At 56.2% G+C, this 26,986-nt stretch overlaps 1 protein-coding gene across 1 annotated transcript in view; it reads right to left on the bottom strand.

Moving 5' to 3' along the window:
• Positions 1-18,696, bottom strand: part of MAML3 (mastermind like transcriptional coactivator 3) — an 86,118-nt gene extending 67,422 nt beyond the window's left edge. The window contains exons 1-2 of the mRNA XM_056134517.1: positions 18,670-18,696; positions 9,324-10,802 (exon numbers count right to left, since the gene is read on the bottom strand). Of these exons, the coding sequence (XP_055990492.1) occupies positions 9,324-10,802; positions 18,670-18,696 (1,506 nt within the window). The remainder of the gene's footprint in view (positions 1-9,323; positions 10,803-18,669) is intronic.
• Positions 18,697-26,986: the final 8,290 nt, after the last annotated feature.

The following is a 26,986-nucleotide window of genomic DNA, read 5'->3' as shown; positions in this document are numbered from 1 at the left end:
ACAAGCACCAGGACCGTGCCCTCAGGCCTGCCCACTGAGAATAGACCCCTGAAAGTGCGGGGCACGCGGTGGAGGCGGGTGGGGGCTGGGGCGGCTCCCTGGGAAGCACCAGTGTCTCTGCATCTCTTGCCTGGTCTCTCCAAAGCACCCAATGTGAACGGGAGACAGCAAAGTCTCCTCCTCCGTGTGCCGGCCCGCCCCAGGGACCCAGTGCCCCTCGGCAGCTCCCAGGAAGGGTGTTTCCAGGAGAATCAGTCCTGGGGCCTGGCCGAGCCAAAGCTTCCTCCTGTCCTCACTCCCTGCTGTCCAGTGGCCCAGCGGGACCAGACAGAGCCACGGGCAGGGGGCAGGCTCTGAAAGGTCTGGCTGTATTTTTTTTTTAATTGAATCACTGTGAGAACAGTTACAAAGCTTTCAGGTAAGTCTCGGTCATACAATGATCAAACACCCATGCCTTCATCAGTGCACATTTTCTACCACCAAGACCCCCAGTATACCCCCCATCTCACCCCCTCATCCCCTGCCAGTGTGGCAGATGATTTCCACTTTATTCTCTCTCTATTTTGATTACATTCCATTTTTCGACAGAAGACCTACCATTGTTATTTGGAATTTTCCCCCAACATTCAGACCTGCTGAGAGGGCACTGTTAGCACTGCCCTCCCGCTGTTCATCGATTTGCTCGAGCGGGCCCAGTAACGTCTCCATTGCGAAACTTGTTGTTACTGTGTTTGGCATATCTAGTACATCACGGGTAGCTTGCCAGGCTCTGCCATGCGGGCGAGATACTCTCGGTAGCTTGCCAAGCTCTCCGAGAGGGGCGGAAGAATTGAACTTGGGTCAGTTGCATGCAAGGCAAATGCCCTACCACTGTGCTATGGCTCCAGCCCGCTGAGAAGGCATCATTAGATAATTTGTTTTCTGGTTGTATTGTGATCTGGGGCCACCCCTGGCTGTGCTCAGGGCTGACTCCTGGCTCTGTGCTCAGGCCGTGAATGGCACTGGGCTTGCAAGCCGGGCGACCCATTTGATCTGTAGTGCTGCCGTAGGCGCTGAGTGCCCTGACTGCCAGGCAGGAACAGTGCTCTCACCGGCACACAGGCTGTGTGAGCACCAAGGCCAGCAGCCCAGCGCCACAGTCACTGCAGCAAGGGGGCAGGGGTCCCTCAGCCAGCACATGGGGGAGGATGTGCCCATCCCGCCTCCTCCTCCAGGCCCACCCCTGTCGGCTCCCAGGATCTTGGCTCCCCTGCCGAGCAACACCTGGTCTCCTCCCAAAGCCCTACAGGGACACCTGGGCTCCTCGAGGGCCTCTGACAGCCGCCTCCTCCCTGCCCCTTATCACCCGCCACGTCCTCCCTCGCCTCAGACATCAGAGTCCAAGATGGCAGAGCAAGGCCACGGGACTTCAGAAAGGGAAACCTGTCAATCAGTCAAAAGCTAATCACCAATCCTCCTTCTGCATGGACTTGGGGTCCTGGTGTAGCTGATCTAAATATATATATTTATAATGAAATATATTTACGTAAAGGTAAAGGCCCTCCCGTTGATCGTCGATTTGCTCGGGCGGGCCCAGTAACGTCTCCATTGGAGACTTTGTTGTTACTGTGTCTGGCATATCGAATACTCTCGGTAGCTTGCCGGGCTCTCCGAGAGGGGCGGAGGAATCGAACTCGGGTCGGCCATGTTGGCCGCTTGTAAGGCGAACAACCTACCGCTGTGCTATCGCTCCAGCCCGTACATAGAACATATTTGTAACATGTAAATATATATTTATATGTAAATATATAAAGTAAATAAATACAATGAACATTATTAATTAAAAAGTAATAAATACATACGATATAAAGTAATAAACTTTCTTTTTTTCTTAATGTAGGAGTACTGCTATTTATTCAGCCACTGATTTATTTTTATTTATTTATTTAATTACTTTGCTTTCTTTTTTTCCTAGCTAATTCATCACTTTACTTTGAAAGACTAGTCTTCCATCTAGATTTTTAAAATTTATTTAAAAAATTTTTTTATTTATTATTTTTTATTAGTGAAACACCATGTATTTTGCTTTCTTTTGAGTCACACCTGGCGATGAGCACTCAGGAATTACTCCTGGCGGTGCTCGGGGGAGAATATGGGATGCTGGGAATCGAACTCAGGTCAGCCGCGTGCAAGGCAAACGCCCTCCCCGCTGTGCTATGGCTCCAGCCCTTCAGCCACTGATTTAAAGTAATAAACTGTCTTACTGGGACGTGAGTCTTCGTGAGGCTCTTCTACAATGACTATGGCATGCCTTACTTCAGTGTCAAAAATGCATCTGCCTTTGCACCGTGAGAGATGAAAGGTGTATATGACGCCCCGAAGTGGCTCGGTTTAGGGTCTCCTCGAAGTCCTGCCCCTGCTCCAGCCCCGGCATTAGCCTGACCCCCCAGACTGGGTTTTCTGCACGCAAAGGCACACAGCCTTCACATGGGATCATGGTAACTCACTCCAGAACAGACAGAAACGGGCCTTGCTATTACTTTTATGATTTTCGGGGCCACACTCGGCTGTGCTCAGTTCTTGCTCCTGGTGTGTGCTTAGGGATGGCTTATGCTGAAGCCCCGGGGGTGGTGGTGGGTGCGTCCTCTCGGGTGCGGGGGGCGGGAGCCGGGCTGTCCCGACCCCAGGCTCGCGCCCAGCCCCTTCCTCTCCACATGATCCCTCTGGTCTCTACTGCCCCCAACACAAACTCCAGCAGGCCCTGGCCCTCTCCCACACAGAAGCTTCAGCCCTGCGGCCCCAACTGACACGTGTACTTCAGATCCTGCCCCCTGCCCTAGCGAGTGGCTCAGCTCTTGGGGAAAGAGCCGGCAGCCCGGCAGGCCTGGAGTGCAGCGTCTGACCTGCTTCTGCTTCAGGGAGCCTCCTTCCACCCTCCCATATAGGCACCCGAGGGACTCGTGGGGGGCCCCGGCCTGGTAGCAGGCGGCCCTTGTGTGGCACAGCTGGTGACTTCAGCTGGGCACTGCGAGGTCTCTGGCCTGGTCAGGAGTGGCCCAAGCTCCCGGCCACACAGGAGAAAAGCCAGGAGAATGTTCCCTCTTCACTGAGTCTGTCTCCGAAAGCTCATCTCTGCAACTGGTGCCTGAATAAACGGCGGTTTCGGGTTGGACGCTGTGAGGGGGATACTGCTGAGTACGAACTGGTCAAGTGCAGAGCATCCTAGGGCCGATGGCAGAGCAGCGAAACCCAACCAACAGGAGAGGCACGGGCCAGAGGCAACCCATGAAGAGGCTTCATTCCACAGGAGCTTACTCAGGCGCAAGTTACGATACATCTTTTTATTGCAAAAACGGAGCTCCCCCCCCCCCCCCTTTCCAAAGACTTTTGTAACTTCTAGAAAAGCCCAGAGTTTAGAACATGGTGCTAGCCTATGCTTGCAAGCCTGGAGCCCTGCTTCTCTCTGGCATTCTGCACAATGGCTATCTTTGGAGAACATTCTCTTCAAGGCAGAGATCAAGTATGAGGGAGCGAATCCTGGGAATAGTTATTTAGCAAAAGGAGCATCTGAGAGCCTGTGACTGCTCTAAATAATGAAAACAACCATCTTCATAATACTATGAAGTTACTGAAAAATAAACATTTATTTCAAAAAAAAAAAAGCCCACGGATTCCCATGCAGGGGCTATTTGTGGCTGCACTGAACAGACTTTAGAGAAATTGCTGAGTTTGCATCACACCTTTCGCTGAGGGTGGAACCAGCACCTTAACAAGTCACTGTCACTGACACTGTCCTCCTGTTGTTCATCGATTTGCTTGAGCAGGCCCAGTAACATTGTGAGACGTGTTACTGTGTTTGGATATCGAATACGTCATGGGTAGCTTGCCAGGCTCTGCCGCGCAGGCGAGATACTCTTGGTAGCTTGCCGGGCTCTCTGAGAGGGGCGGAGGAATCGAACTCGGGTCGGCCATGTTGGCTGTGTGCAAGGCAAACGCCCTACCCGCTGTGCTATCGCTCCAGTCCACCTTAACAAGTGGGAAATAAAAATCCTCAGGCTAAGAACGCACGGCTGCAGGGCCCCTGCACACAGAGCTGTGCTGGCTGTGGGCCTATACGCCAGCCGCTCACCGCCTGAACCCCTCACCTTTCCTGCCGCCTTATCATAGACTCAAACACCAAGTCCTGCTACATCTGTCCCTGAATGTGGTCGAGCTGGGGAGTTTGTATGTTTTCTTTTCCTTTTATCAGTTATTTATTTATTTTTTGCTTTTTGGGTGACACCTGATGATGCACTAGGGTTACTCCTGGTCCTTTACTGAGGAATGACTCCTGGCGGTGCTCGGGGAGACCATATGGGATGCTGGGAATCTGAACCCGGGTTGGCCGCGTGCAAGGCAAATGCCCTTCCCGCTGTGCTACTGCTCCAGCCCCTCCTTTTATCAGTTTTTGCGCCACGGTCCGAGGGTGGTCGGAGGACTGTGTGTTGCTCGGATGAACCGGCCTCCAGCGTGTCTGTAAAAAGCCTGTGTTCAGCCGACGCAGCTGTTTCTTGGTCCCAACCCTGGAGGTTTTTAATAATTTTTTTTGGGGGGGGGGCTTTTCAGTTCACACTCAGCGATGCTCAGAGATTAATCCTCTCTCTGTGCTCAGGAATTACTCTTGGCGGTGTTTGGGGGACCAAATGGGATGCCGGGGATTGAACCCAGGTTGGCCATGTGCAAGGCAAACGCCCTCCCCGCTGTTCTATCGATTTGGTCCAACCCCTGAGGCTTTTAAATGCAGAGCCCAGACGGCCACTCACTGGCTCAGCAGGGGTCTGGAGTCCGAGGCCCCTAAAGGGATGTGGTAGCACCAGGCCCAGGACCCAGAGGCCCTCAAGTGTCTGTGCAAACACTGCAACTAAAAGCATGAGGCCCCTGCGAGTGCCACAGGTGGCTGTCACAGCAAACACAAGGTCACCAAAGGGGAGGGGTGCAGGGCATGGCCTTCCCTGGCCCTTCAAGAGAAAGAAACCCTTGGAGTAGAGGAACCGGTGGAGTCCCTCTGTTACAGCCTCAGGGACGCCAGGGGCATGCTCAGAGCTGAGCCCTGTGAGCCGCTGCTGCTCTGCTGAGAAACACAGCTGTGGGCTGCCATGTTCCGGGCACCGCCCCAGGGCTCCCCCAGGACCTGCCCATGCGGGGTCTCTGCCCAGGGGCCGGTGACCTGCACTTTCCGCAGGGCATTCTTCAGTGGACGCCAAATCTCAGTTCACAGGGTTCCATTTCTCTTGGTAGACGAGAACATTCTCAGCCCACACACCCTTTCCAAGGGAATCGTCAGAGAGCATCTCACCACTGCTTCCTTCCACAAGGTCAGTGTCCAGAGGGTCTCCTGGCTGGGACCGTCCCTCGTCTGCAGCTCACCTCAAGCTCAGTGCTCAGGAATTATTCCTGGCGGGGCTTAGGGAACCATATGGGGTGCTGGGGATCAAACCTGGTCAACCATGTGCAAGACAAGTGCCCTACCCACTGCACTATTGCTGCAGTCCCTCTGTTACTATATCTTTTTTTTTTTCTTTCTGGGTCACAGCCAGCGATGCTCAGGAGTTCCTCCTGGCTCTGCACTCTGGAATTATCCCTGGCGGTGCTCGGGGGACCATACGGGATGCTGGGAATCGAACCCGGGTCAGCCACATGCAAGACAAATGCCCTACCCGCTGTGCTATCGTTCCAGCCCCTGTTACTATATCTTAAAAAAATAAAAGAGAAAAGAAATGATTACTCGCAGGGAAAGCAAAAGCATTACAAGCGCTTGGAACTAGGACCCTGTACTGAGAAGCTGGGGAGCAGAGCTGGGGCTGGGGTCTGAGAGAGAGGGTGGGTAAACCAGCCCCCAGCCCCCTCCCACGGAGCCCGGACATGGTACTTGCAGACAGACAAGCGAATAAGTGGGCGGTCTGGAGAGGAAGTGGCCAGGGGCCCACAGAAACACCAACCTCCCCACCCCCCGGGCCACGCGGTGGGTGAGGGCACCCACAATCAGGGGCTTCTGGTCTTCTTCCGCCCACTGGCTGGCACAGGCATGTGAGAACCCCTGAGAAGCACAGAGGCCACGAGTCAAGATTGGGGATCCCCCACCTGCAACCACGATCACCCGAGAGACACTGCATGTTGGAAACGATGTTTCTCCCCCACTTCCCAATTCCCTGCCCTCCCTCAGAGCTTCTGGCCCAGCCCTTCTATTTCATCTCAAAATCCGCCCTGGGCATCCAGGCCAGAACTCTGCTCATCTGCTGTAAACATTAGGCCTGAACTTCAAGAACTGCGAAAACCGAAGAAGTGTTCCAGCGTCCTTATTACAACACAGCACTCGGTGCACTGCAAACACAAACTAACGCAGAGACAGACCGAGACAGAGAGAGAAAGCAAGCCGGCGAGTCTGAGAGGAAAGATCAGGAAAAGAACAAAAAGACACAAGCATGTTTGCTGTGGTTATTTTAGCTCAGAAACTCATGTTTGCAAAGTGAAAAGGGACATCCAGAGACCGAATTCAGGACAAACCGAAGTTCCAGGAACTAGGAGGCAGGACCAATGATCAAAGCAGTGATTTTAGAACATGGGCAAGTGGATCAATCATGAATTTGCCAAAAATAACCAAACAATTATTTAACTAACAATAATGAAAGCAATAATCACTTATGATTTTACCAACTAGTAAAGGCTATTCTTAATACTTGTAGTTCAGTACATTCTTCTGTACATACTTGAGAAAATATAATCTGTATGTGACCATCTGTTGCATGATTTCTTACTCCACTTCTGGACAAGTCTTTCCAGTGAAACACTAATTCCTCGGGCTCTTCTTGGTATTTTCCCAAGATCCTTATTTTGGCTCCAGTTTCTTACTATGATAAGCCCCACCCAGAGCACCTGACATGGAGCCTTGATCCTGTTCAACGCTCTTGTTGTGTAGGGAATGATCCGAACATCCCGAGAAGTGAATTTTCAATAGCAGCAGCAGAAAAACAAATGTCAGCTCCATGTATGTTTCAGGTTTTTTTTTTTTTTTTTTGGACCTTGTCTGCATTCCTGCTAGTATCTGTGAAATGTACTGGCCTCTGGTGTAATTAACTCTCCCAAGCGTTAGGCAAATACTGCTCCGGAATCAGATAAGAGTGTGAAATAGACAGGATGTTTGCAGAATGGCATTTCAGATTTACATGTGCATTCTGAAGCTTGTTGCAAACAGGGGCCGAGTTCCTCGCGCACCCAAAGGCAGGCTTTTGCTTGATGGCACTGTAGGAGTTAAGAAGTGATTATTCTAACAAGGCCTTCCTAGAGGTGTCTCGTGAGACGCAATAAGGAAGCCTGATTTCATCCAGAAACCACCTCTTGGGCTTCTCACCTGACATGGCTCTTCCAGAACAAGATCTGCAAGCTTCCGTTACTCCTAACTAGGCAGAGAAAAGGACCCGAAATAAGTACCTTTAAAGAAATTCATGTTTGGGCTGGAGCGATAGCACAGCGGGTAGGGCATTTGCCTTGCATGTGGCCGACCCGGGTTCGATTCCCATATGGTCTCCCAAGCACCGCCAGGAGTAATTCCTGAGTGCATGAGCCAGGAGTCACCACTGTGCATCACCGGGTGTGACCCAACACCCCCCACCCAAAAAAAAAACACACACACACACACACACAAGAAAGCTTGTTCCAAAAACATCAATCCAACTTAGAACATTTCAAATACTAGTGTGTATGTGTATGTGTGCTTGTGTGTGTGTGTGTGTCTGGGTGTGCTGAGGAGGGTTCCCTTAACACCCACCCATCTGCAGAGCTGGGGAGCTCAGATGAATCATCTCTGTCTAGCTGGGAGGAGAAGCTACTGAAGTGAAGCTGGAGTGGAACCGGAGAGGCCCAATCTGTGTGACGTCAGCCCTCAGATTCCCTGAGGTGGTGGCAGTCTGACCCGCTGGGCCCGAGGGCCTCTGGGCAGCTTCCGCAGGGCAGGGTCTGCATTAAGGCCGTCCTCCCCGACTGTCTATTTTCAAACACAGCCGAGGCAAACCATCAAGTCCCGCGCGGTTGTGTTTCCCTGCCAGTACCCCACTGCCGGCAGCAGAAACCAACTGATCTTTGCATTTCTCCAGAGGGACTTTCTTTCGCGTCTGCCGGCCTGTGTGGACAAGAACCCAGCGTGCGGTTTTGGGGCTGGAAGGCGGCAAGGAATGAGGAACCAGCCGCAGAGCCCAGCCTGTCTCTGCGGGCCGGCCCGGACATGCGGGGGCACTGCAGTACGAGCCCCGAGATGCAGAGAGCCGCCGAAGGACACCACAGGACCCTCCCTCCGGGCCCTCCGACACCTGCAGGTGGGGTGCAGCCAAGTTCCTGTCCTGACCTGCATGCACAGGCTGACCCCCACAGGAGATGGCCAACTCCCTGGCCAGTGAAGGCGCCTTCAGAGCACACGGCACCAGGCAGCGAGCAGCTGGGAAGGGTTTGGAATTCCCACCCACGCAGAGAGGGTCGGGGGACACGAACCATCCCCCTTCTCCTGGCGGCGAGGCAGGCTCAGGGCTAAACTAAAGGCCGTCTGTGTGGCCTCCCATACCAGCTGGGGCTACTCACTTCACCAGGAATCAGGGGCTGACGGAGACCATAGGTGAAGTGGCCCTGATTTCCACCAAGCACCCTGATACGACCCCCGGGCTTCCCTGAGCAGGAGGGACTGTAGAGGCTCCTGGCTCTCCTCAGGCACAGGCTGCCACGGCTCCTGTGACCGGCCCGGCCGGCTTCACTCCCAGCTGAATGGCTCCCACACGCTGGAGAGAGGAAAACAGCCCCCAGGCCCAGGACATGCGGCCTCGGCCTTCGACTCTCCCTTTCTAGGACCACATCGGCCGTGGTCCGTCAGGACACGCACAAGATGCACGGCCCCTTCCCAACACCAAGAATCCAACTTCCCGGGCTCCTCACTCGGCGAGATTGTTGAGGCCGCTCAGGCCTGGTGAAGCAAGACTGGACGTCGTGACCTCCAAATGCCCACCCGCCCCCCTCCAAGCCACGTCCAGCCTGGGAGAAAAACTATTGCGAGGCGGAGCCCCAGTGTGAGAGGTCACGGCGCGAACTCTGTGAGCGGTTCCCAGCTGGCAGAGGGGGAACGGATGCAACGTTTGGTTTCTTCCCTGCCATGGGTGGGGTGGGGGTGGATAAAGGCCAGGCTCCTGGGCAGGGTCCACGAGCCCCTCTGCCCACTACGGGGGGAATCGAAAGGCCGTGAAGCTGACTAAGCCCCAGAAGGCCTAAGTGCGCGCGCACAGGAGCGCTGGCGGCCAGCGGGGCGCCCGCACGCCGGACTCACTTACCTGCCCGTGGGCTGGCAGGGAGGCGTACGCCAGAGGCTGGTTCATCACGCCTTTCTGCTTCAGGAGGAGCATGCGCTTCTGCTCCTCACTCAGGTGAGCCCTGGGGGCCTGCAGCTGCGGCGCCTGGGACGGCGGCTGCGATGGCTGGGGCTGCGGCTGCATGTACGGCATCAGGGGGTTCTTGCCGGCGTTGGCCATGGGCGGCGTCATCCTCTGATTCAGGTTGGCGTTGAAGTGGGTCAGGGGCTTGGTGTTGCCGTACGTCAGGATATTGTGCGGCTTGCTCAGGGAGTTGGCGCCGCCCAGGTTATTAGCCGGCTGGTTGACCATGTTCATGGGGTTTGGGGGGAGGTAGTTATTCATCGTTGTCTTCTGCAGGTTGTTTGCCATCGGAGGCACTATTGGGTTTTGGCTGTTAAAGGCTTGGGGGTACATCATTGGGCTATTTGGTTTCTCGGCGGCGGCGAAAGCGGCGGCGTACGGGCTGGAGGGGGGCCCCAGGGGCGACCAGCTGGAGCTCTGGCTCGAGTGCTGCTGCTTCTGGTGCAGGAACTTGACCCTCTGCTGCTGCTGCGCGGCCATCTGCTTGAGCTGCTCCGCCGGGGACAGGTCCGAGCCGGGCCCGGCCGCGGGGGTCAGGAGGTACCCGTTCCCCGGCCCCCGGGGGGGCGCCTGCCCGGGGGCGTGGGCCGGGTTGGGGGTCTGCGGGGACGGGACGGCGCAGTTCGCGGGGGAGCCGGCGGGGTTGGGGGCCGCGGGCGTGCCGGCCACGGAGGGTAACGTCGGGGCGGCGGAGCCGGCGGAGAAGGGGGGCCCGGAGGAGGCGGGCCGGGCCTGGGGCGAGGCCAGGGAGACGTGGGCAAAGGGCGAGTGCGTGGGGTCGCTCTTCACGCTCAGGCTCTCCTGGGACAGCGGCGTCTCGGTGGCCGGCTGCGAGAACTCGGGCTCCTTCTTCTCCTCGAAGTCCTCGTTGAACAGGTCCTGGATGTCGTCCTCGGGGACGGTGTTGGCCAGCTCGTCGATGAGCTCCTGCCACTCCTGGTCGTTCAGGTTGATGTCGGAGAAGAGTTTGTTCTGGTTGGACAGGGACGTCTCGGACGGGTCCATGCCGGCCGGGTCCTCCAGGGGCTCCTGCTTGAGCTCCTTGCCCTGCATCCCCGGGAAGCCCTCGTCCAGCTCCCCGCAGCCGTTGACGGGCAGCTTCATGTCGGGCAGCCGGCCGTTCTTGCCCAGGTCGTCCAGCAGCACGGGCGCGTGGGCGCCGCTGTTGGGCAGGGGCAGGGACGGCTTCAGGTCCAGCTGGTGCAGGGGCGACGCGGCGGGCAGCGGCGGCAAGCTGACGGCCTCCAGTCCCACCGCCAGCTCCCTGCGCAGACGCTTGTGGGTCGGGGAGAAGCTCCCATCGCAAGCTCCGTTCTGCTGGTCTCCATTGAGGGGCGAGCGGGCGCCTTCCAACTTCCGCTTCACCGTCTCCTGGAGCTGGAAGGGAAACAGGGAGATGGTGAGCACGGCGGGAAGCAACCCCGACTCGGAGAGCCGACCCGGGAGGAGAGAGACGCGCACACTCCAGCCACGTCCCCGTTGGGACACCCGGAAGAGACTGCCCCAAGGCCAGAAGGCAAGAGTACCTACAGGCTGCCTTACAGCCGGGAGGAGGCAGCCCCAAGGAGTGTCAGCTCCCCAGGGCGGGCGGCTGGAGACTCCCCTGGCCCACAGCTGGCCTGAGCAAGGCGTTACGACCGCACCCAAGTTCCTGTCCCACCTTGATTCAGAATGCCAAGCTGTGGGTTCAACCAACCACCCCCTGCTTTTTTTTTTTGTTGTTGTTCTTTTTGGGTCACGCCCAGTGATGCACAGGGGTTACTCCTGGCTCTGTACTCAGGAATCACTCCTGGCGGCACTCAGGGGACCATATGGGATGCTGGGAATCGAACCCGGGTTGGCCGCATGCAAGGCAAACGCCCTACCCGCTGTGCTATTTCACTCCAGCCCCTCAACCAACCACCCTTCAGGCACACTGGCCCCCTCCAGGTTTAATACCCACATCGACCAGCACGGGTACGGAGACCAGCGATGAGCGAGACCCCAACTTCCTGGGGCTCTGATGCTTCCACACCCCTCTCCCCGGGTGCCGGGAAGCAGCAGCACCCATCCACGAGCCTGCTTGCCGACGGCAGATGCAGATGTCACACTGGCCACTAGCCCCCCGCTTCTCACCACGTGCCCATGGCATGGCTCTGGCCACACCAAGAGGCCCATCCCTGCCAGGCATGAGGTGTCCATGGTCCCAGCCCCGCCTTCCTGTCAAGTTCTTCCCCCTGGGTGATCCACGGACCCTGAGGCTCAGCTTGTCCCCACTGCATGCCGCCCCTCGGTCACCAGACACAACGGCGTCTCACAAGGCGCCCAGCTCAGATGTCCTGTCCCCAGCCAGAGACGTGCGCCTCCTCCTGGAAATGACCCTCACTGCCCACCACCAAGTCCTCTGGCTCCTGCCTCTAAACCCTCCCTCAGAGATGCTCCGGCCAAGACCCCAGGCCAGGAGGCCGCCATCTATTCAAGCTCGGTGCGAGTCCTCCCAGCCGGCCTCTCTGCTGACCCCATTCGTCCATCCATCCACGCTCCCAGCAATTCTTTGTTGAGTTGTTCTTTATCAACTTTCCTCCAAGGGGACCACAGGTGAAAACTGCATACCGGGGGACCATGGCGCTAGATTAGGGGGTCTGCTGGTAGGAGGGGGTCGGAGAAAGGAAACACGGCCAGAAGGGGCCATGGTTGGGCAAAGGTGGAGAGACACTGAGGGTCTTTTAAGAGGCTCTATAACATCCCTCTTAAAAAATATAGGTTGCAGGGTTCGAGTGATAGCACAGCGGGGAGGGTGCCTGCCTTGCATGTGGCTGACCTGGGTTCGATCCTCGGCATCCCATAGGGGCCCCTGAGCACCTCCAGGAGTGATTCCTGAGTGCAGAACCAGGAGGGACCTCTGAGCATCGCCAGGTATGACCCCCAAACCAAAAGAGAATAACAATATTAAAATGCTGCCCTTCCTGTTTGCAATTCTGCCATGGTTTCCAGTCTCTGCTGAAGGTGCAAACAGGATCTCCCTCACGTGACTCCTGGCCCTCACGCACTGCTGCTCTGCCTCAGTGCTCGGCGCTGGCTCCCAGCTCTTGCAGACCGTTTCCACCCCCTCCCCAGAAACCTGTGCCTGCCGCCTCTGTCTCTGGGGCACTGTGCCACCTGCTGTCTCGCCTTGCAGCAGATTCAATTGTGTCTCCCTGCCCTGGTTGGTCACGGCTCCTCTAAAACTCAAGGACATGTGCCCCGGGGCCTCACTCGGTGGCCCCTGCAGGAACGAGACCCCCAGACAGGGCGCAGATACTGGACCAAGGGTTCCCTGCACCTTCCCCGCGACCATCAGACTTCCGGTGACTCTGTTTAGATGCTCTGCCCGCCGCCTGTTTTAGAGGCCCGCAGTGGGCTGACCCACTGATGGGGACAGGTGTAGCCTTGCCTCCTGTCCACTCACAGGCCTGCGTGTGGGGCCAGGGATCAGCACTGCCTGGCGCAGGTCCTGACCCAGACGCTGCATTTCAGCCAGTGGTCACCTTCCCTGAACCTCGTTCTCTGCACTCAGAGCACTCATTCCAGAGAAGTCCCATCCGGGCCGGGGGAAATATAGCAGGTTGGGCACCTGCCGGGCAGGCAGGGAACCCGGGTTGGAACTCTGGCACACCACATGGTCCCATAAGCCTCGCCGGGACTGACCCCAGAGCACGGAGCCAGGAATGAGCTCTGAGCACCACCAGGAGTTCCCTGAGGCCGTCTTCTCCCGACAGGCCGGACGGGTGCCCTGCTGACCTGTGGGCCTGTTAATACTCCTGCTCAGTGTGTGTCTGACCCTCCTGTCTGCCAGCCAGGAGCTTTAGGGAACACAGTGGCAGGGTGAGGGTCAGCGGGGGTGGGGGGTCACTGAAGGCTTTAGAGGCATTTCAGGAAGCGCAGGCAGAATGACCCCAGGAGGGAGTGCAGAGATCCCCACCCCGCAGTGTCCCAGAGCATTGGGGTGAGGGACCCCCAAGCCTGCATCAGCAGTGGACTCAGGTGTCGGGGCACCCCCGGTCAAGCAAACCACTGGAGATGAGAATCTCGGCTTTCGTGAGTGCAACGATCCATGGAAAAGTGAGTAGGAAGAGACCCCGAGCAACACCCAGGGCGAACCGGCTTTCCGTTTCCTCTGTTATAACTGGTTTGATGATTACTCTTGGGCCACACCTGGAGGGGCACAGGGCTGACTCCTGGCTCTGAGGTCACAGATGGCTCTTGGCGGAGTTGGGGGACCATCTGGGGTGTGGCAGGTAGAGCCCAGGCTGGTTCGTGCAAGGCGAGCACCTTCTCTGATCATCTGTTCCCCCAGCCCCTCCATTTTCACCACACCGAGCCCTTATCTGCAGTCGTGGAGGGGGACTGAAATCTGGAGACAAGGCGCCTCCCAGGACGACACTGCCCCGGCCAGAGGCAGGGAGAGACCAGTGGAAAAGGACATTATTGAGCAGACCCAGAAGCCGGGTATCTGGTCAGGGGATGTGCAGGAGCATGCCCAAAGCCCAACACAGTGACCACAACACACGGGGCCATGACACTCAATGCCACGGCATACGGGGGTCACAACACACATGGCCACGACACATAGGCCCCAACACACATCAGCCACGTTCATGGTGGCAGCTTTGGAAGCCCGAGGAGACAGCACCACACACACGTTAGCAAGGCAGGGCCAGGAGAGAGCTGAGGGGCTTGGCAGGTGGGAGGCTGGGCACCCGTCCCCTATACCACATGGGCCCCGAGCACTGTCAGGGAGCACCCTGGAGCCTCAGAAAGCAGACAGCTCCAAGCACTGTCAGGAGAGGCCAGTCACCAAATGGAACCAATTAGTTAAAATAAGCAACAACAACTAGAATCATTCACGGATCTAGGAAGGCGCTGAGATGTCGGAGAGCGCAGGCCCGGAGAGCTGAGGAGAGAGAACAACTTTGGTCCATGCCGCCATCTCGCCAAACCCGGTGGCCGAGACCCACACCCTGCTCTCCTCAGCAGAGGTGGGTGGGTGCTGCCCTCACTCCAAAGGTCGGCCAAGGTCATGGCGCTTCTGTTGGCTCCGCATGGGGTCGCCAGGCAAACCTTGGTAACCGCTACGAAGTGGTGAGTTCTGGAGAACCCCTGCCCCCCCCCCCCCCCCGAATCTCAGTTTCCTCCCCCGCAGAATGGGCCCCTCAGGCCAGGGCTGTGAGCAGCGGCTCAGACATGTCCTGCCTCAGGAAGCCCCGGGTCCCGCCAGGGTGACCTGGAAAACCCAGGCTCACCACCACTGCGCTGGCCTCTGGGATTAGAGACGGCCTGGGTCTCCAAAACCCAGCCGGGGGGGAGGGGGGAGGAGGAGGAGGAGGAGGAGGAGGAGGAGGAGGAGGAGGAGGAGGAGGAGGAGGAGGAGAACGTTTCTGCCTCCCCAAGCATCTGGGCAGCTCTTCTCATGTGCACGACAAGAATCCAATTTGCGGCTGCAGCACCAGCCCAGGTGCTAATGGATTCATGTCTGAGACGGTCCAGCAGCCCCGGTGGGCGGCTCCAATCCAGCCCCTTCCTGAGGCCCCAGCCCCCCGCCCGGAAACACCCCACAGCCCCCCACGGCGGCTCTTCTCACGCCCACTCAACACATCTGCCCCAGTGCCAGCGCTCTGGACGGTGAGGAGCAGCGGTGAGAAGCGGGTGTGTGTGTGTGTGTGTGTGTGGGGGGGGCTGTGTGTGGGCACACGAGAGCTGTGTGAGGGGTATGTGGTGTGTGGCACGTGTGATGTGGTACGGAAGCATCTGTGTGGTGCCTGGGTATGAGACTGTGGTGTGTCTGGTATGTGGTCCACGCGTATGAGGCATATGGTGTGTGCTATGCATGTGCTGTGTGTGCATGTGTGTGAAGCATGAAGGATGTGTGGCATGTGCACACGTGTGAGACATGTGTGGTCCAGATGTATGAGGCCTGTGTGGTATAGGCTGCTGTGTCTGCGCGTGTGTGAGGTATGCGTGAGGGATGGAATGTATGGGGGGGTGTGTGTGTGGGGGGGAGAATGTCTGGTGTGTATGTTGAGGCACGTGTGTGTGTGAGGCGTGTGTGAAGAATGTGAGGTGTGTGTGGTATGTGGTGTGCACAAGGCATGTGGCGTATGTGAGGTGTGTGTGGCGGGGACGCATGGCTGGGTGAGAGCCTTGTGGGCCATCTGAGCACTTTGCTGTCTGTGTCCTGAGAAGCTGTCTCCAACAGAGAGGAGAGAGGAGAAAGAGGAGAGAGAGAGAGGGAGGGGAGGGTGAGGGAGAGTGAGAGAGTGAGAGTGAGAGAGTGAGAGAGAGATCGGGAGAAATTCCTGCTCCTGTCAGCTCCTGCCCCCTCACCCCGTCCCCCCTGCAGAGGAGCACTTGGGACACAGCCTGGTCCAGGAGCCAGGGCTCACTGCTGTCGCGCCCTGTCCCAGCCCCTCTGGTACGCCAACTGTGACCAGCTCCGAGGCGTCACCACGTCAGAGCCCCGTGGTTCAGGGGCTAATTCTCCCTCCCGCCTTCCGCGCCCTCCCAGCTGTGGTGCCGAGGTCCTGACTCTCACAGCAGCCCTGCGGGCGACTCACGGTGGCAGAGCAGCGACGCCGGCCCCTCCAGGATCCGGGCCACCCTCCCCTGCCCCCACCACACACACACACACACACACACACACACACACACACACACACACACTGCGCCTCCCCAGGTCCCGCTGCTCCCGAGCACTTTTACGGCTTGTTTTCCTCAAACCGTCCAACCTCTCCCCATTCCTCTGGGTGGGACTAGCTGTATTTACCCCCCACTCTCTGCCCCTTTCACCGAGACCCTGCGACTCCACCTGGGGGTCCCCACTGCAAACACTCTCCTTGCAGCTGAGGACACACACTACAGAGTCTTTATTTTATTTTAAAAACACTATGATCCCTTGTTGGGGTCACACCCAGTGCAGTGCTCAGGGATCAGCCCTGGCAGGACTCAGGGGACCTGAGGCAGGGCCGGGGATTGGCCCCGTCTGCCGCATGCAAGGGCAGCACCCGACCTGCTGCCCTTCCTCCCTGCTTCTGGCTGCTGCCCGCTTCTCCCCGCCCCTGGGCACTCCTGCCCTGTCCCTGCTCAGGGCTCCCGGGCACGGCCATTACCTTCCCTCACCCCACATGCCCCGCACCCCCAACCATCCTTAGCTGGTGGCAGTTTTTCCGTGCTCTGAAGTCTGCACGCCAGTGTGAGGCCGAGCTCTGGAACGAGCCCAGGCCACATCTGGCCCTTCACTGCACCCAGCGGGGTCCACCCGCAGTGTGGAAGGTGCTAGAAAGGCTTGTGACCCCCGTGAGGACTCCCAGGGTTTGTCCGTGGGGAACAACCCGAGAGCAGACAGGAGCACGTAGCAGAACCTGCCATGGCCTGCGGCTGCCAGGCCTGCGCTCTCAAACCCAGACACAGTCACCTCGGGTCCCCATCCAAAGACTGCAAGCGGTTCTCACCCACCAAAGTACCTGTCCTGGTATGCTATTACATCCTGGCTAAGGTCCACCCGAAGGGTCTGTTGGAACTTACTGAGCTCCAAGAGGCCCATTTCCAAAGACATTAATATCCCGAGATTCTAGGCTCTGGGCTCTCCCACACAAATTCGGAAGGGCAGGGGTATTCAGTCCATTGCATGATCCACGACAGTTCCTGCAGGGCCAAAGAAGCCAAAGGTTGGTGCCATCATGGATGTACAAATCCGGGCAACCAGGAGTTGGCCTGGAGCATGGAACTCAGCTTCTGCTCTTTGGTACAGAGTTGAACAACACACCCCTGGGGATGCCACACCTGGTGATGCTCAGGGGCCACGCCTGGTGGTGCTCCATGGAACCACAAGTGGTGCCAAAACTCGAACCATGGTCCCAGCCACAGCTGCACATTAAAGCAACCTCCTTAACCTCTGTCCATCTCTCTGGTCCCAGCAATACACTTTTCAAAACAGCATTTGTCCATTCTAACCCAATCTTAAAACATATAAATTTAAGTATTTACACTTATTTATTTTTTATTTGTAAAACATACACATTTAAAGTCTTTAAATTTAAACAACACATTTCTGGTTGTCCCTTGATGAAAAAACAAGGATGTGAGGTCAGGACTGGTTGCATGCTAAGCCAAGAAGAGGCAGAATGTGCCCTGCCATGATTCAGGCCGAGCCTTCTTTGGGCCGCTTTATGCTCACTTCAGAGAGATACATAGAGGGGAAACTGAGGCACAGGGAGACCAGGCCAACAGGACTCTGAGTGGCCTATCCACTGACCCAGCTGCCCTGGTGTCATTTGTGCAGTCTCCATTAGCATTGATACCATGAACGTGCAGTTGTTGTTGTTGTTTGGTAATACCCAGAGATGCTCAAGGGTTATCCTGGCTCTGCACTCAGGAAATTACTCTTGGCAGTGCTTGGGGGACCATATGGGATGCTGGAGACTGAACCTGGGTCGGCAAACGCCCTCCCCGCTGTACTATTGCTCCATCCCCGAACATGCAGTGTTTTAGAAACTACCACCCTCTGTACGGACTGGACTTTTTTAAAACTTGCTTGCTCAGGGCTGGAGCAATAGCACAGTGGGTAGGGCGTTTGCCTTACATGCGGCCAACCCAGGTTCGATTCCCAGCATCCCATATGGTCCCCTGAGCACCGCCAGGGGTAATTCCTGAGCGCAGAGCCAGGAGTAACCCCTGTGCATCGCTGGGTGTGACCCAAAAAGCAAAAAACAACAAAAACGACGACGACAACAACAACAACAAAACTTGCTGGCTGGAGATCTTTCCTGCTGGAGTCTTGGACCATTCCTTTCATTTGGCGGCCACGTGAGAGGACCCGAGGGCTAGTTTTTAGAGTCACAAGAATGTGGAGGGAGGGCGGGTTTTTACAGCAACGAATATTCAGTTCCATTGTGTCCAACCCATCCTCCCCAACCAGAACAAGCCGAAGAGAAAGGAGCTGGCCGAAGACTGCCCACACAGGCGGATTTCAGGGAACGAGGCTTGCGCTCACATGCTTATCGGGATTTAAAAATATCCAGAGTGTACACAACGGAAAATGTCAGGAACTCGAGAAGCCAAAATATGCATATGGTGTTTGCCAGAGCCACGAAAACCTAGCAACTAAATACACTTAATTATGTGATGGGGCGGCCCCCACAGCCTCGCTAACCCCCATTTCCTCCATCAGAAGCCAGCACGGCTCGGCGGCTCCAGTTCCGAGACCCTTTTAGCTTCTTCAGGCTCTCACTGGACTCCGGACCAAGGCATTGTTCATCCCAACGGGAGGGCAGGGAGATTGCGTGTTGCCGAGGAGTTTGTGTTCGGGACCTGGGGCTCGCTGAAGTGGGGGTGCCTGCCTGCAGTGAGGCTGCAAGTTTGATCCTTCCACCTTCCCCATGCTCAGGGCCAGAGTTCGGCAGCATGGGCTCCGGGGATTCTCCCGTGAGCACAGAAATTTGTGGGGCTCCTGTGTTCCGGGAGCACGGGTGAGAGCATCAGAACCCCGAGCTGTAGATCACACCACAACAGCCAGAGAACAGGGGATGACCCCGGGCAGGAGAGCTCGCCCAGGAGCGGGAGGCCCATCTGCAGAGCAGACCCAGGTTCGATCCCTGCATACGAGCCCTCGGTCATCCCCGGCACCGGCTGCTCCGGTTGCCGAGTAACCCAATGGGGATGCCCCCAGACCCCTGAGCACGGCTTGTGAGTCTCCCCAATAACAACAACAACACAACAACAACAACACAACATTCTTTTTTCAGTCTGATTTTTCTTGCCTTTGGTCTATCGGAAAGAGAAATTATATTTAAATCTTTCGCAAAGTTTCGTCTTTGAAAGCCAACAACCCTCACCTCACCCCCAAGCCCCAGAAACCTGAGTGCATGCGTTGCTTGGTTCATGTAAAGAACTTTGGGGGTGCTTTCTGGAAGGCTTGTTGGAGTCAGGGCTGAGCATGAGAACTTGGTTTGGCAGGTTACACGCTGATATCACAGGGTCTCAGGATGTCAAAGGGAAGAACGTTCTGAAGCGTAACCAGCCTTCAACGTTGACAATATGGGCGTGCTGGGCTGGAGCCCACAGTGGGCTGGTGCAGAAACTTTTAGAGCAGGGTGTGTTTTTTTCCCCATCTCTACCCTCCCTTGTGGATAATTTCAAGCAAAGGGCTGTGACATCACACAAAGAGCCTGCCTGAGCTAGTCGGGGTGACCCGGCTTTAAGAACACAGGTTCTGTGGGACACCCACTGCCCAAGCCTCACCATGGAGAGTCAGGGGCTTGGGCTGATTGACATGATTGACATGGAGGAGGATTCTACTTCCGGCCTCTGTTTTGTGGCCAAAAAACTCTGTTTCTGTGAATAATCTTTGTTTTCTGGATAATCCTCAGCAGCATGAACAGTTGGGAATTTTCACGTGTCTGGCTACATCCCTGGGATAAAACTGAGAGATAAAACCACTGGCCCCCATGACCTCGGGGGTCTTTTCTAAGATGTGTGACCAGTCTCCATGCTTGAAAGACCCTCAGAGGCAGAGTCCAGAGGCTATTTCTATGCATCAAGCAGCAAAACCGGATTCATTTCATTCCAGTTCATTTCGCCTGACTCTGTAACTTGGCTCAGGGCCAACCTGATATTTATCCTCATACGCCCAAAAAAAGAGCTTACTATGGAAAAGAACCGGCATATAATAAGGGCCATAAGGGGAATGCTTAAACGCCTTAATACAGAAATGGGGCTTCAGGCCTCCGGCCCCAGGAGGCTGAGCGTAAATAAACCACTGATAGATGTATTATGAATTCTTCTCATCTATTAATTGAAGTCGCTCCCCAAGGATGCTTATTTACCAACTGTTTGAGAGTCTAGTTTGAATTGCTGCTTGTTACTTTGAAATCTAGCCGGATCTATATATCCTGACGACTAACCCGGGCTTCCAATTCTTCTCCATTTAGGCCGCTGTTGGCCCAAATTGGCTTAAATGAGGGAGAGTCTATTGTCTCCGGAAACTCAGTGTCCAAACGCGGAAACGAAGGCCACGAAATGTACCCTGGGCCTGCTGGCACACTGCAGCTTAACTTTTCGTCTGAGAGTCGTGAAGGAGAAGTGAGGAATGAGTTATGGTCATTACTGACTTTGACGCTGGAACGGAGCAGAATATGGAGAGGCAATACTGCACCCGAGGTAATTATCTCATTACTATGAAGTGTCACAGAAACGCATTAGGCAGAGTGCAGGCGGAAATACGGAACAATTTCTTTTAGGTCTAAAAGCAGTTTTGGGTTCTCTGACTGCTAGAGCTCTGCCTGGGAGCGGGGGGCCTGGAAGGAGAGTGGGGGTCTGGGGGCCCATTTCAGGATGCCCACACTTGAGGTAACAAAACCCTCATGGGAAACTTCCGTACCCCAGAGCCTAGTCTTTAAAAAGGCTTCTTCCTGGGTGAGCCCCCTCGACCTCGCAGAAAGGATGAAGTTCGTGGCCTAGAAAGCTGCCGACCGCAAGAAAGAACGTGTAGAGGAAAGGACAGTGCTGACTCCAGACCAGCGTCCCCAGCTGCGTGGACACTGAGTGAGCAGGGACACAGAACGCATGACACTGACGGGGAGCTGTTCACACAAACGGCTTCTCCTCCGCATTTCAGGAAGCACAGGGGTACGTGGGGCAGGGATGCAGTTGGATGCCACCGGCTAGAGAGAACAGGGCCACCAGCTGTGCCACAGGCCTGACGCTGGAGCCTCGGGAAGGAAGGTGGCACTGCCAGCCAGCAGCACCTGAAGATGAGCACGAGAGCCCTGGGCCAGGGGCGGCCCTGAGGACGGGCCCCTCGGTTAGATGAGACGAACCATCTCCGTGTGCGGGTCACATAAGACATCAGCCAGGACACAGGAGAAACGGGGGTCTGGTGAGGGAAGAGATGGAGAGAGAGCAGAAGGGGGAGTTGGGGAAGCGACGAGGGTCCCTCCTGGACCCAGCACCAGCCACGGCACCTAGGGATGGGATAGAGGTCCCGAGTTCTTGGTCGGACCCTGACTTGCCGAGTCAGAAACTCTCTGGGTGGGCTCAGCGGGAGAGTGGGGCCTCAGGAACAGCCGTTACCTCGCAGGAAGGGTCGGGGTGACAGGAACGTCCACTGTCCCGGGCCGTGGCAGGCTCCCAAGAGCTGAGCTGAGGCTGACGCTGGGGAGGAGGGGCCTCGGGATTCTGCTCTGTTAAGGTTGACTGAGATCTGCTCTGAGTCACGGGACTCGGTTGCCATGGAGAGCAAAGTTCTAGAACAGGGCTGCAGAGAAGGCCAGGCCTGTGGCGAGTCACAGAAGCCAGAGGCCAAGGCGCGTGGGGCTGGCAGACTCTCCCGTGGGGGAAATCTGGTCTGGAAAGGCATAAGGGCAGCGAGGCCTCAGAGCGCCTGTGCCGGAGGTGAGGTCGAGGTGGGTTCAGGGAAAGAAGGTCTCGGAGCAGAGAGGCCGGCATGGGAAGGGGCCCGCGTGGAAGGGTGCTGGGTTCCTGCGTTTACCTCAGACTGGCTACCACAGCCACTGCGCCCACTCCTTGGTGTGAAGCACCTTCCTGTATTGTACAGTCACCTCACCACCCAACAACGAGATGCTTCTTTTGGAAAAATGGAAACTCCCCTTGCTTGGGTTCCCCGGTGACCTGTGCTCACTGCTGGTCTCCGAGAGCAAATGATCCCAGACGCCTCCCACGTGGGCACACACGGCATTTGTCTCCGCGTGATGTAATGTAGCATAAAGTTCTCACGGTGCATGCGTGAGGTCACATGTCACGATTCCTTTCACCTTAAAGGTCGGATTAAAATTCAATATACCCCGTCCCCAAACACACACACACACACACACACACACACACACACTCACACACACACACGTGCGCGACCTCTTGTTCCTCTGTGCTGATGGGCTCTGCTATCCACTCTTTTCATTTGGTCTGCACCTGGCGTGGAACTGCCGGGCACGTGGCCACTGTGGTTCTCTTCTCTGACACGCTGGGCCGTGTCAGCCCTGCCTTTACATTCCCGCCCAGGGGTCTGCTTCTGAGACGATGAAGAAAGGGGAGGCAAGGCCAGCAAAAGAATGGTAGAGACAACTGGGGGAGAGGGAAGCGGAGACAACCACACACCAGGTTGTGTGGTTGTGGATGGGTGTCAGTGCATGAGTGTAACTGTGTCATTGGGCGTGAGTGTGTAGGAATGTGTATTGGTGTGTGATTGTGTGTCTGAATATGTGTGTGTGGGTGTGTGGGTGTGTGTGCGAGTGTAAGTGTGTATGTGTTTGGTTACGTTATGGGTGTGATTATGTGAATATGTGTCCGTATGAATGTGTGTGGGTGTTTGTGTGTGGTTATGTGTATAGGTGTATGTGAATATATGTATAAATTTGTGTCTGCGCAGGTAGATGTGAGAGTATATATGTGACTGTATGTGTGTGGTTATGAGGATGGGTGTATGTGAATGTGTGAATGTGTAAGTATATGTGTGTGATCTGTGTGGTTATGTGTATGTATGAGATTGTGTGAATATATGTATAAATGTGTATGTGGGTATACATGAGTATGTGGGGGGTATATGAGAGAAAGAGAGGGAGAGAGATAGAGAGACAGACAGAGAGACAGAGACGGGGTGTAGAGACAAGGCAGCGTGGGTGGAGAGTTGTGTTTTCCGGCATCTCGAGGGAAGAAGGGAAGGAGGCGGTGAAAGCCGGGGGCTCGGGCAGGGAGGAAGTCGTGCAGCTGCCCGAACCCAGAGGGGCCGGCTGCGGTTTGTGGGGCTCAGTCCTCGCCCCCGCATTTTAGAACTGCCTCAGGGAGAAATGCTGCAGCGAGGGACAGGGCAGGGCCAGGGGCTGGAGCCGGGCAGGGGACAGAACCCACCAGAACACGCCTCCCCTCCCCAGGGGCCAAGAAACGCACCCTCAGCCCACGCGACCCAGCAGCGGCCCCTGTGCTACTTCCTGGGCCCCCTCTTTCATTTCTTTACCAGGGTTACATCCGTAGGATCCTGGGGCCGTGCAGAGCCGGGACTAGATCCTAGCGCCAACCTACCTGCCAGGTCCTTTTCTGGATTTGATTTCAACTGTTTGGAACCTGAATGTGTGTGTGTGTGTGTGTGTGTGTGTAGTGTGTGTATGTGTGTGTGTGTGTGTGTGTGTGTGTGTGTGTGTGTGTAAGCCCAAACTTGGCTTTTGCCTCACCCATAAAAACTGAACTTTTCTAACGTTAAAACGTTCCAAGTCCAATTGACGTTTTTAGGTCTTTATCCTAAATTCTAAGAGTTTGGGGAAACGGGAACTGAATCATGTTCCGTGTTCACACTGGAGTTGGTGGAGAAGGGCAGGTGCTGGGTGAGGTGCCCTCAGGCGAGGCCCCTTCTGGAGAAGGGTGCGCCGTGGATCCAGTAGGTGTCTCCTGGCGTGAGCCGTGGATCCATTGGGTGTTCCCAAATGGATGTGTCAGGGGTCTCAGGATCACAGGTTGTAAAGGAGGACAAGTCCCGGTGAGGGAGTTCTGGGGCCTGAGGGTCACATGTGAGACCCTGAATTTCATCCCTGGCCCCTCACAAACACCTGCGCAAGGCTGGGTAAAGGCCCAGGCCTTCCTCCCCGCCCATTGCACTCCCTGCCCAGCACTGCCAGGCCCCAGCTTTGAACTGTCCAGTCTGTTGGCCAAACTGCACCAGGAGTGACCCCATGGCACCAGATGAACCAGGAAGTAGGAAAGCACCCCAATCCTTCCGGGCCCCGGGGCAGCGTCAGAAGGGGCCTCCAGCCCCAGGAGACAGAGATGCAACACAGATTGCTAGGGTCAGCAGAGTGACCTTGAACATCTGCCAGGGCGGAACAGAAGTCACAGAAACACTCTCTCCCACTGCCCAGCATCCCTCTCTCAGAAGGCGGACCCTTGGCTCGGCGACTTCACCTGCACCGGACCTAGCATCGGGGGTGGACACACAAGCACACACTCCCGCCACGGCCTCCAACGGCTCCACTCTGTCATTTCTCTACGAGAAATGGCTCTGGTTACCCCATTCTCCTCCCCCTGCCTTCCTGGGGCCCCTCGCATGAAAGAAAACAATCCCAGCATTATTTGGACGTTGGCTTCTCATGAAAGGCAGGAGGCACGAGGAGCCCTGCTCCAAAATTCCAAAGCAATTTCACAATCATAATGGAATTGAGGGAGGAAATGGCTTCGCCGAGGTCCTGAAAGCAATCGCCCATGCGGCCGTGTGGAGTGTCTTTATAAATTAGAAAGGGATTTGCAAACATTAGTCGCTCCACGCCACCGCTCCACACCGCTCTCTCTGGCCCTCACTTCTGTACCTGGCGCTGGGGGAGGAGCCAAGTGCGGGGCAGGAATGGAAAGACAGTCTGGATGCGGGATGGAGTTAAGGTCAGTGCAATCACCTTGCATGCAGGTGCAGCCGCCACCCTGGCTCGAATTCCGACACTGCACATGATCCCCTGAGCACTGCTGGATGGGAGCCCCAGCCCCCACAGAGCTTAAAACGGAGACAAATCCTCTGAGCATTCTGTCCAAGGGGCTTCACCTCCTGCCCCATTCCTATCTCCAGGCCCAGGAAGGAAGGTGCTCATCGACCAAGAAGCAAGTTATGCGAGGAAGAAAAAAGAAATCCCTGCGAAGCTCTAGTACTGTCTGCGAAGTACTACTGTAGTAGTGCTCTCTGTAAAGTACCCCCTGTGCAGTACCTGTGAAGCACTGTTGGTTGCAGTACTCCCTGTGAAGTTTTATCGGTTGCAGTACTCCCTGTACAGTACTCCCTGTGTAGTACTGTGAAATATTTCCTGTGTAGTACCACGAAGTACTCCCCATGAAGTTTTATGGGTTGCAGAACTCCCTGCATACTGCTCCCTGTTAAATATCCCCTATGACACGGATGGGCCACCAGGAAGAGTACACCAAAAAGAGAATACGGCAGCGCCCCCCCTCCCCAAAGGCAGCATCCACGAGCCATGGGAATACAGGGCATGTGGACACTACCCACCGGGACAGAGAAGGATAAGAAGGGAGTAAACCCTGGTCAGCAGGGACCACAAGAGGTGCTGATGCTCTGAATCAAAAGAAACATCTTTCTCTCCTCATCCTTTCCAGAGCACCCACAGCAACTACATCCACAGCATCTACATCCACAGCACCCACAGTATCTACATCCATAGCACCCACAATATCTACAACCACAGCATCTACATCCACAGCACCCACAGCATCTTCATTCACAGCATCTACAACCACAGCATCTACATCCACAGCATCCACAGAATCTACATCCACAGCATCCACAGCATCTACATCCACAGCACCCACAGTACCTATATCCACAGCATCTACGTCTAGAGTATCTATAGCATCTACATCCACAGCACCTACAGTATCTAAAACTGGGACTGGGAGAGGTGCACAAGCGGGCATTGCTCTGGGACAAGGCAAGGGAAGGGCAGGATCGTGACAGGGACACAGCTGGCGAACTCCTGGCCCTTGCAGTGACACGCATTGAAACCTGCGAGCTTCTCCCACTCTGAGACGTGGATTAGAGCAGACACCAACTTCCAGCCCGGGGCCAGGGCCTCCCCCTCCACTGGGGCTTCCTCGTCTCCCTCATTCATACGGGCACACCTCGGCAGCTGGCGGAAAGGCCCAGCGTGTGGGCGTACGAGACCGGGTGACCATGTCTTTTGAGTCCCAGTTATGGAGCAGTGGGAGGGCTCGTCCCACCTTCCCTCCATCAGCCCTCATAGGAGGGCCGGGGCCAGTTTCACTCCCAGGACTTATCCGACAGCAGAATTGGGCTCCTCCATGCCACACTGTCGGAGGAGGGCGGGGCCACACCCCACAGTGCTCAGGGACCACCGTGAGGGACCCGAGGTGGTGCCGGAGATCAGCCTCGACTGGCTGCTTGCAAGGCAAGTTTCTTGCTCACTGTCCTCTCCCTCTGGACCTGTGCTTTAGTTCTTGGGGTTTTTGGGGTTTTGTTTTGGGGGGTGTTTTGGTTCCTGGGGCATACTTGGTGGTACTCAGGGATCCCCCCTGGTAGTGCTTAGGGGGTCCTAGAGGGTCCTGGGGGTTGAACCTGTGTTGGCTGCGTGCTAGCAAGCACCCTGCGCACTGGGACTGTCTCTCTGGCCCCTAAACTTGAGGTTTACAGAGCATCTCTGGGAACCCTCAAAAAGCACGTGTATCTTATTTCTTCCTTTTTAAGGGGTGAGGGTCCGAAAGCTTTGATCCCATTCTGACTTGTGCGGGATCCTGCAGAAACCTGAGGCCACCCCTTGGGGAGAGGGAACAAGGAGGTGGGAGAGAGCTGTCCGCTGAGCGGCTGTGATGTCCTCCAGGCTCAGAGCCAGGGCCTTGGAGGAGCCCGGGGGAGCGGAGGAGGAGCCTGGGGAGGGCCCAGGGCTCGAGGGGGCCAGGGACGCGCCGCAGCTGGGCCTGCAGCTGGGCCCCCGCTGGGCAGAAAGGGATGGACTTAACCTTGAGGCTGCGGAGGGATCAAAGGGTGGAAGCCCCGGAAGTGCAGACCCCCCGGGAGGGACTTGCAGGGGCTG

This window comes from Sorex fumeus, unplaced genomic scaffold (genome assembly GCF_029834395.1).
Source record: "Sorex fumeus unplaced genomic scaffold, SorFum_2.1 ptg000099l, whole genome shotgun sequence".
NCBI lineage: Eukaryota > Metazoa > Chordata > Mammalia > Eulipotyphla > Soricidae > Sorex > Sorex fumeus.
The sequence above is the reverse complement of the archived record's forward strand: the minus strand, read 5'-3'. Positions and strand labels throughout refer to the sequence as shown.